General features: G+C 36.7%; 1 protein-coding gene across 1 annotated transcript; it reads left to right on the top strand.

Annotated features, from left to right (window-relative positions):
- The first annotated feature begins 238 nt into the window (after positions 1-238).
- On the top strand, positions 239-4,382 carry LOC113783475 (transcription factor MYB83). The gene is made up of 2 exons (XM_027329626.1): positions 239-525; positions 3,489-4,382. Exons 1-2 carry the CDS (start codon positions 239-241, stop codon positions 4,120-4,122), a joined length of 921 nt encoding a protein of 306 aa, XP_027185427.1. The 3' UTR covers positions 4,123-4,382.
- The last annotated feature ends 5,476 nt before the right edge of the window (positions 4,383-9,858 follow it).

Here is a 9,858-nt window from a genome sequence, read left to right as displayed (position 1 = left end):
GACCACCCATCTCATTCCAAACCGTTTTTCTCACTCGACCCATCAACCAACTCTCAATTTCTAAGCAACCCCAAGAAGGCCACAAGCATCAACATCATAATGATCATGATTTCCATTCTCTCTCTCTCTCTCTCTCTCTCTCTCTCTCCCCGTCACATTCTATTTCAAGAATGAAGTTTCTCTCTATAACATTATCACTTGATTACACCAAGACAGTAGGGTAAAAGGGCTCAGGGAAATGAGGAAGCCGGAGCCCTCCGTTGAGAAGAATAACATGAGCAACAGTAGTGTGAAGCTCAGAAAAGGGTTGTGGTCACCTGAAGAAGATGACAAACTAATGAATTACATGCTGACAAATGGTCAAGGTTGTTGGAGTGATGTTGCAAGAAATGCTGGTTTACAAAGATGTGGAAAAAGCTGCAGACTCAGATGGATTAATTACTTGAGGCCTGATCTTAAAAGAGGGGCATTTTCACCCCAAGAAGAAGAGCTCATAATCCACTTGCATGCTCTTCTCGGAAATAGGTCTCTCTCTCTCTCTCTCTCTCTCTCTCTCTTTGTGTGTGTTTTTCTTGTGTATTTGTTTGTCCACTAAGTCTGCTTGGTAGATGAACATTAACTGGCATATAACTTTACCTTCATGTTGAATTTATGCTCCAGTAGTGAAAACTGAAAACTCTTCCCACATTTTGCTTTGCCATGGGAAAGTACGAAAGTCAGAGGCAGCTAATTCGTGGACACTTTGTAATGTTTACCTAAAACTTCTCGCCCCTCAAATTCCAAGTTTCATGCACTTAAAACTAAAGATTTCATTCGAGGGATTTACTATTTGAGCTTGTTTAAATCTATGCGACTTTCAAAATCACTATAATAATGTCAATATTCTTGACCACACTAAACACAATTTACCATAAGACGTTACTATCATCAATAACCTATCCTAATCTTGCACTACAGGGGAGGGGCCGGGAGGTTTAGCAGACAACTGTACTACTATACCTTCTGGATTTTTTGAAAAATAAGAAGTCAGGCTTCCCTTACTAATGCAATAAGCAGGAGTTCGAACTCCCGAATTGCTACACGGGAGGACTCAAATAAGCCTCCCTGACCACAAGACCGAAGTCTTGTGGTACATTAGGGACAGTGCACAGAGAATGAGACTGGAAACCAGAAAATACTGGCACAATTGGATATGTATAATCAAGTCTAAGCAATACTCGTAGGGATGAAGTTTGAGTGCCCTCCTTGAAGTTCTACTTTGGATTTCAAAAAGAAATTAGAGTTCAAATTCATTCGTACCTACAACAATTATTTTTGGGAAAATGCCATTAAAAATAAGATCATTGGAAATGACATGATGACCATTTTAATATATTTTCACAGCTTCTGTTTGCATATAATATTAAAAAAAAAACCCACATCTCATGCTTTTCAGTCAATTCTCTAAACAAATTCTAGAATGCAATGACATTCAGTAACTTTTGACAAAATACTCTCTTTAAGGAAATGGTTACAGATCAAGGGGGTTAGTTGCAGCATGGTCCCATCATGATATGGAAAGATGAGTAGATAGTAGTATTTGTTGCTGCTATCTTTATGAAAGCGACCTTCCACTTGTCACATTGTATTAGTAAAGAAGGTAAACCATGCAACATAGTTTGAACACTCTTAAACTTCAAGACTTCATGGTCAAGTACAGAGGAAGGGTAATAAACCATTATTATGTTTGCTTGCTAAATAATTAAGCTGTTAATCATCAAAGTTTTGAAAGATGTGGGCATAATAATCTCATCTTTTGATTGCACATATGCAATATCCTTCTTATATTTTAGCTGGTTCCATCGCGTGTGAGTTGTATGATAATATAATATTATGTCATCTAAAAGGTGAAGAAAGATGACATTTTTTACAAGCCCTTAAGTCCAGAAATCTAAATTTTGAAATTAACCGCCTCTATTTTTTAGGGTTACAGAAGTTTATTAAGACTGAAAATATAGTTAGAGTTCTTTTTTTTATCTGGAAATATAATTATGTTTTTATATTGAAATTACTCATTCCATTGTGCGTGCTGTGAGTAATTCACATGGGTTTGTGTATCCATTCAATTCCTTACGTAACAAAGGCAGGTTAAGTATCTAATGCGTTTTTTTTTGGTTACCAATGGTTCATTTGAATCAGATTTCATGTCTACTAATGAACTGACATCTCAAATTCATAGCTACATAATAGAATTTTTACCATGCCAAATAATTATGCGTTCATATTCCCTATGAAGGCAAATTAATTGTTTATTTTGTTCTGACACTCAAAACCATTCTAAATTAATCAACCTCTCTATTTTACAGATTGCAAGCTGCCGAAAGATTAGATCAATTTCTCATTAGATTATAACTAGTCGATTGATGAACTTGGCCAGGACTTACCATATGATACCTTCTTTTTTTTGAAAAAAAAAAAAAATTTTCTTTTCCAGGGATTCACTTTGCTTCACATCGATCACAAGAAAAGAGAAAAAGAAGTATTCGCAAATTATTCAAAAATAAGATATAGAAAATTCTTTTCCCTTTAAACTAAAGCAAGAATGAAAAGAACACAAAGGATCTTCTATCTTACTTTCCTATCTGACTCGTTTTTCTATTCTCTACTGTCTTGTTATTTGTCCTCCGTACAATCCCATCTTAACTCAAACATTTTTTTAAATTTTTTAATAAGTGCTAAAAGGGTAAACAAATACATCAAATTTAAAAAATAATATATAAACATTTGTTGTACATTTTTTTCTGCTGTATATTTACTTTTTTATCTACTGCATTTTAATTAGTATCCTCTTGGTAGTTATTGAAATTATGAAAAAAATTCAATTGGATGTTTGTGGAGGACACGTGACAAGATAATAAAAGATAGGATTAGGAGTGGAGAAAGAACTTAGACAAAGAATTATCTTAACAGCAACCCTCGGTCCATTATATCCCAAGAGCACTGCTGAACAAATTAGTCAGCTTCTTCCAGTAAAAGATTTGTCAATTGGTTCTTTAATCTATGGTAGAGAAACACGTCTTGCTCACATGACAGTTTATATCATCCCATATAAAATTTATTCTGTTAGGTGGCATGTATTTCTTTTTTTGTTTGTTTTCATGTGGTTTCATGGTGAAGTTTGCGGAATTTTATATATAGTACTGGTAAAGTGGTTTAGTTAAACTTGATTAGCCCAAATGAGCCCAAAGTCAGATTTATTATTATTGTGATGTTAGCTAAGGATTAAAAATGAAAAGGACATTTTTTGTGCAATCTGTTACATGTCTTTAACTGCCCTTGGAGTTCAAGATACCCTAGGGCCCCAATCAAGAACATGCAACCTCTTCCTGAGAAATCAATAAAGATCCCATGCAAACCATGCAAATGAGGAAAAGAAAAATGACATTTATATAATTTACAAATTAAACATTGTTCTAAGTCTTAATTTCCTTGTTGACATTGTCTGGAAGGTGGTCCCAAATTGCAGCACGCTTACCTGGGCGTACTGATAATGAGATAAAGAACTTTTGGAATTCAACAATAAAGAAGAGGCTAAAGAACTTATCCTCCCCAAATACAAGCGACTCATCCTCCATTCAAGAACAAAGCATGATGGGGATGTTTGTCGATTTATCGTCATCGGCCTCATCTTCCATGCACTCTATGGCTCTCACCAACATGGTTGATCCATTGCCCATGCTGGAGCAAAGCCTTAGTACTTCTGGTGGTACCAGTGCAGGTTCTTACTTCGATCCACAGTCATGCATAAGACAGGCTGCTTATGATAATCCCGCATTCAGTACTGGCAATCTTGAAGGGCAAAGATCAATCTTCTTTCCACCTTTAGAGTCTGGAGAAGTAGAAAGAAGTGCAATCACTACCACCAATTTTGTCGATAGAAACCCTACCAGTAACACAGTGGATAACAGGAGCAACATGATTAACTACTACGGGAACAACAACTACATCAAAGTCGAAAATGCGGATGGATTTGGGAGTTACTGGGAAGCTGAAGAACTGAGAGTTAAGGAATGGGATTTGGAGGAATTGATGAAAGATGCTTCCTCCTTCCCTTTACCTGATTTCCAAAAGAATAATTGGTGAACCTCCATATCTTTTCTCATCTTTTGCTTTTCTATACGTTGCTTTCCTAATTGAAAGTGAGACTGGCGTTCACCCTATCCTAGAAACGGATTCTGTATGTAAATGAAGCCCTAAAGTAGATTCTTACGGTCCTTTAGCTTCAAGAAACGAGAAAATTTTCAGTGGGTGCCATCATGCACTCTTGGAAATTTGATAACTAAGCCACTTGTACAAGAAAAATGTTTTCCCCCTTTCTATTAAAAGAATACTTGCAGGAGGATGTAATATTGGACATACAAAGTTTTAGGGTCTCAGATAAGGTTGTCTTTTTAAAAAAAAATAAAAAATCCTTCCATCCATCTCTGCATCCTTCCTATCTCCCAATTATCAGACGTGAAATTTGAACTCTAAACCCAACAATAAAAGGAACACTAAGAGTTCTCTTCTAATAATTGGCCTGACCTTGGTGAATTCTCAAATAACGTCTACCTTAACCCAAAAAAAAAAAAAACAATAAAGAGAAGGTCTCAAATTATAAGGTCACTAGAAACATAGTTGCATTTGTGAATACTCATGTACAAGCATACTTATACAAAACAACGCCCTATTGATGTATTTGGAATCTCATTATCTTCAGCGGTCTTATTAGAATTGATTACATGCTATGATTTGTTTCTTAGAGAAAAAGATCAGATTGAAATGATATCAATTTTTCCAATTGGTTTTTGGTCAGTCCCGTGATAACAAAGTCAACTTGCAATAATATGCTACTCTAAATGATAATAAAGTCATCAATGTTGTAAACGTCATTTGGACTTTGCAATAATAAAACAAATCAATGGATCACAATACAGGCTTGAAAGTAGGATTGAGCAGCCAAAAAACAAAATTCACCATCCACGTTGGCTTGTTTGGTTCTTAGAAATCAAGGTGAAAACAAAGGATCCTTCTATTTTTCTGCTTTCATAACACATGATACAATAATAGACAAACTAATATTACTTATAGCACCAAGACAAAACAACAAGGACAAACTTATATCTTCAAATAATTTACTTGCGTTGCATCCTTTATTTCCTCAAGTATACTCGACTAGAAGAACCAATTTAGACAAATATGCATCTCCTACTTTATTTTTATTTATTTCCCTATCAGTTGGTCAAACAAACTATTTTGGATATAATTAAAGTGGTTAATCAAAAACATCTTATTGCACATTTCAAATTATTGTCTAGTAAGCATTTCATCGTAGTACGAGAGGAAAGCAAATGAACAATGTAGTACTCAATATTTTCCAATTCCTATTATCCCAATTCCACTATTCAAACGACAAATACATTGTTGTTAGGCATGATCCTTTTGGTTATCTTTAGGCAAGATTTTTGATTTAACTAAAATATAAATTAAATCTGGACATACACACAAGTTCCGACACATATTTATGGACGGAACAAATGTCATGATGTATTGTCACAACAACTAAATAAGTGCTCTAATTTTTGCATATGTAGAAAAGATCTTATAGCACATTTCAAACACCTCACATGCCACAGCTTTAAGCAAATATGATAGCTCATTATGATTATTACATCCTCTAAATCTGATTAGGGAAGTTTTTTGAAGGAAGTGAGCTTCCTAAAGAACAGGGAGGCACAAACTTTGGCCTCGTACAGATTAGAAGCAGTGCCATCCAATGCCTTAAGCTTGATCACAAGCTTGTAACTCAAACCAGCCAGGACTTGCAACTGTGCCTCCAGTCACCACGGTTTCAAACTGCAACTTGGTTTAGGCCTCTTTGTAATATTCATCTATGGCATATTTTCTGTCTGCTACCACCTGTGGGTTCTTGGAGTTTACCTTTCGCCAACCACCCGTGGGGCATATTCGTCGCAAATACCAAAGCAGCAGATGAGTTGGAGAAAAGACAGATAGCTGCCAGGGTGGTGAAGAGGAGGAATGGGGAAACTAAAAATCAATTTTTTGATACGTTTGTTTTAATGTTTTATGCGTTGATACTAATGGATAGATTTTTTTGGATTGGTGGATTATGAGTTAATATTTCTTTTCTTTTAAAAGTTGAATAAATGTAGAGGTTTTGTTTTCCTTATTAGTGGCTAAATATGTGGACTTTCTTTAATCTTTATTGGCAATTGCGTGCAGCCTAAGGATGGCCTGTCCTTGGCTCCATTCACAACTCCAATAGAAAATGTCTGCTTTTTTTTATAAAAAAAAAAAAAAAAAAACCCAGCGGGGAGGGTTGGAATAAGGCTCTGTTTGGATGGATAAATTTGAATTTAAGGATGAATTTTAATTGAATGAATTTGAAATGACTTCATCTTAAATCCACAATAAATCAGTTACATTGTTTGCTTAATGAATATAGCATGACAAGGGGATGTGCAATTTATAACCAAATTGGGGCGAAATTGGAAGAACTGGAAAGTTTAGTCGACTTATATTAAACTTTCATAAGTTTTCCTCCTCCTTCGAAGTCTTCTGTTCCAGTTGTTGTAAGTCGCTCTTATCTTCATCATGGGTGACTTCATCGCTGCAAAAATCAATTTTTTCACGTAATATCTCACACATTAATTTGTGGAGTTCTCAAACCACATTCAACAATAGAAAATCATTTCACAAGTGTGCATAACTCAGATGAAAGATGGAAAGATATGAATAGGAAGGATTTGAAACACCTAAATTGAGTGTATTTGAAATTCATTAATTATAACAATACAAATCCTTTCAATTCAAGGATGAATTTCAAATCCAAATCTCTTATTCCCTGATTCAAAACTCAAGCATGTGCACTCTATATTCTCTGATCATTTGCCTCTAGTTTTTATCTTTGAGAATTTCTCTAAACTTTCAAAGACTAAAAATGAGGCGAAGAGATCTAAACGTTTTATGTTTCGAAGCCATGTGGATAAAGGCGGAAGATTGTGAAAACGTAATTCGACAATCTTGGGAAAGTGCATCTGCGGATAATGCTTGTATTAATTTGTTAAAGAAAACTGAGGAATGTCGAATAGGTCTTTTACAATGGAGCAAATCAAAATTTGGTAATGTTGGTTCTGCAGCAGACGACCTAAGGAAGAAGATTGCTAAGCTGCAGCAAGGGACTCTCTCTGATGCTGTTAAGTCTCATATTGGGACTTTAACAAGTCAATTAGAGGATATTTTGGATCGGGAAAATACTATGTGGAAGCAAAGAAGTAAAACTCACTGGTATCGAGAGGGGGATCAGAATACAGCTTTCTTCCATGCACAAGCATCCAAGCGATGGAAGCAAAATCAGATAAATGGCCTTTTCAACGATGGGGGGCAGTGGTGCAACTCCCATGATGATCTGGAGAACATTATCTTAGACCATTTTGGGGCCATTTTTTCCAGTTCAAAGCCATCTCCTGAGATAATTGATGCGGTTTTGCAAAGGGTGCAACCTAAGGTATCTAGACAAATGAATGATTCACTGATGCGAACTTACTCCGCTTTTGAGGTAACACAAGCTTTAAATCAAATGCATCCTTTTAAATCTCCCGGTCCTGATGGCATGTCCCCAATATTTTATCAGAAATTTTGGCATGTTGTTAGTCAGGATGTAGTGAAATGTGTTCTTGAATTCCTGAACAATGGGCATTTTGATGATCAATTGAATTTCACTTACATTGTGCTTATCCCAAAATGCCAGTGTCCATCCAATATAACTCAATTTCGTCCAATTAGTTTATGTAATGTAGTTTATAGATTAGCTTCTAAGGTTATAGCTAATAGATTAAATAAAGTTCTTTCAATAATTCTCTCGCCCTTTCAGTCTGCTTTTATTCCTGGTCGACTCATTACAGATAATATCCTGATCGCTTACGAAGTTAACCACTCTCTTAAATCGAAGTCTGCAGGCAAAGAGGGATCCATGTCCATTAAATTGGACATGAGCAAAGCGTTTGATAGGGTTGAGTGGCCTTTTCTTAGAGGAATGATGTTGGCTTTAGGTTTTCACCCTTCTTTTGTGGATCTTATTTCTAGTTGTTTCTCTACTGTTTCGTATTCCTTTCAGCTAAATGGTGTTCAATTTGGTTATCTGCGACCACAGCGGGGCATTAGACAAGGAGATCCAATTTCTCCGTATTTATTTCTTATATGTGCAGAGGCTTTTTCCTGTCTATTGCAAGAGGCAGAGGCTTGTGGTAAACTGTCAGGAGTTTGAGTGGGTCAGAGTGGCCCCAAGCTTTCTCATTTATTATTTGCAGATGATACTCTGTTATTTGGCAAAGCTACCCTACAAGAAGCTCGACATATTCAGGATATCTTGCAACTATATAAGGAAGCTTCTGGGCAAGAGATCAATCTTGAGAAATCAGCTGTGGTTTTCAGTGGTAACACAGATTTCTCGACCCGACAGGACATTACTCAGTTCCTGAATATTAAAGAAGTGGTTGCACATGAAAAATATCTTGGTCTTCCCACCGTTATTGAACGCTCCAAATGTGAGGTATTCTCTTCTATCAAGGATAGAATTTGGCAACGAATTCAAGGATGGAATGAACAACGGTTATCGAAAGGGGGAAAGGAAGTTTTGCTAAAAGCAGTGGTTCAGGCAATTCCCACATATTCAATGTCTTGTTTCAAATTTCTAGATTCTTTGCTAATGGATATCCAATCAATGATGAGCAATTTTTGGTGGGGTGATGGAAATAAGGCTAGACCAATTCACTGGGTTAGTTGGGATAAACTTTGCAGCCGAAAAGAAGATGGAGGAATGGGTTTTAGGCAGCTTAAGACTTTTAATCTTGCATTGTTATCTAAGCAAGCGTGGCGTATTACTACACAACCATCTAGCCTCCTTCATCAGGTATATAAAGCCAAATATTTTCCCAATACTGATTTCTTCCAAGCTCAAGAAGGATCACGGCCCTCCTGGTCTTGGCGCGGACTATGTGAGGTCTGGAAGTATATTGAAGCAGGAAGTAGATGGCGAGTTGGTTCTGGCCAGTCTATCAAAATCTGGAAAGATAGGTGGCTTCCACGGCCATCTACTTTTAAAATCGTGTCGCGGTCTACTGCACTGCCGGAGAACTCCACAGTTGATTGCCTGATAGATTATGAGCGAAAGACTTGGCGAGTTGACTTATTGCAGGAAATTTTTTGGCCTGAGGAGAATGAATTAATTCAAAGCATTCCAATTGGAGAAACTCATAATAGGGATAAGCTAATCTGGCACTTTTCAAAGAATGGATATTTTACTGTGAAGAGTGCGTATCACTTGATCAAGCAGCGATCTTCTAATTGGGAGAATTTGCCATCAAGTAGTAGTACTCTAAAGCAAAATGTTTGGTCTCGGCTTTGGCACTTGAATCTTCCGGAGAAAATTAAAATTTTCTTATGGCGGGCATGTAAAGATATACTGCCAACCAGCACAAAACTCAATACTAAAGGGCTCCATTTAGATACCTCTTGCCCTTTATGTCTCGCTCCAGTTGATGATATTGATCATACCTTCTTAACTTGTCCTGTAGCCGTGCAATCGTGGGCGCTTAGTTTCTTAAGCCAGAAGGTTCAACTGCAATCGGCTGATCATCTGACATCCTGGCTTCCCAACCAGCTTTTGCGACTATCAAGCAAAGAGATGGAATTGGTAGGTGTTATTCTTTGGAATTTATGGAATAATCGGAATGGAGCAATCTTTGATGGGCCCTATAGAGATCCTCTTAGCTTGGTCTCCCTGTCCATGGCATTCCTGAATCAATTCCATGAAGCAAA

Source organism: Coffea eugenioides, chromosome 1 (genome assembly GCF_003713205.1).
Source record: "Coffea eugenioides isolate CCC68of chromosome 1, Ceug_1.0, whole genome shotgun sequence".
Taxonomy (NCBI): domain Eukaryota; kingdom Viridiplantae; phylum Streptophyta; class Magnoliopsida; order Gentianales; family Rubiaceae; genus Coffea; species Coffea eugenioides.
The sequence above is the reverse complement of the archived record's forward strand: the minus strand, read 5'-3'. Positions and strand labels throughout refer to the sequence as shown.

Bases quoted from the DNA above. Each gene is read 5' to 3' on its own strand.
- LOC113783475 (XM_027329626.1), top strand. From the start codon at position 239: ATGAGGAAGCCGGAGCCCTCCGTTGAGAAGAATAACATGAGCAACAGT. The intron at 526-3,488 runs GTCTCTCTCTCT...ATTGTCTGGAAG, and splicing joins CATGCTCTTCTCGGAAATAG to GTGGTCCCAAATTGCAGCAC.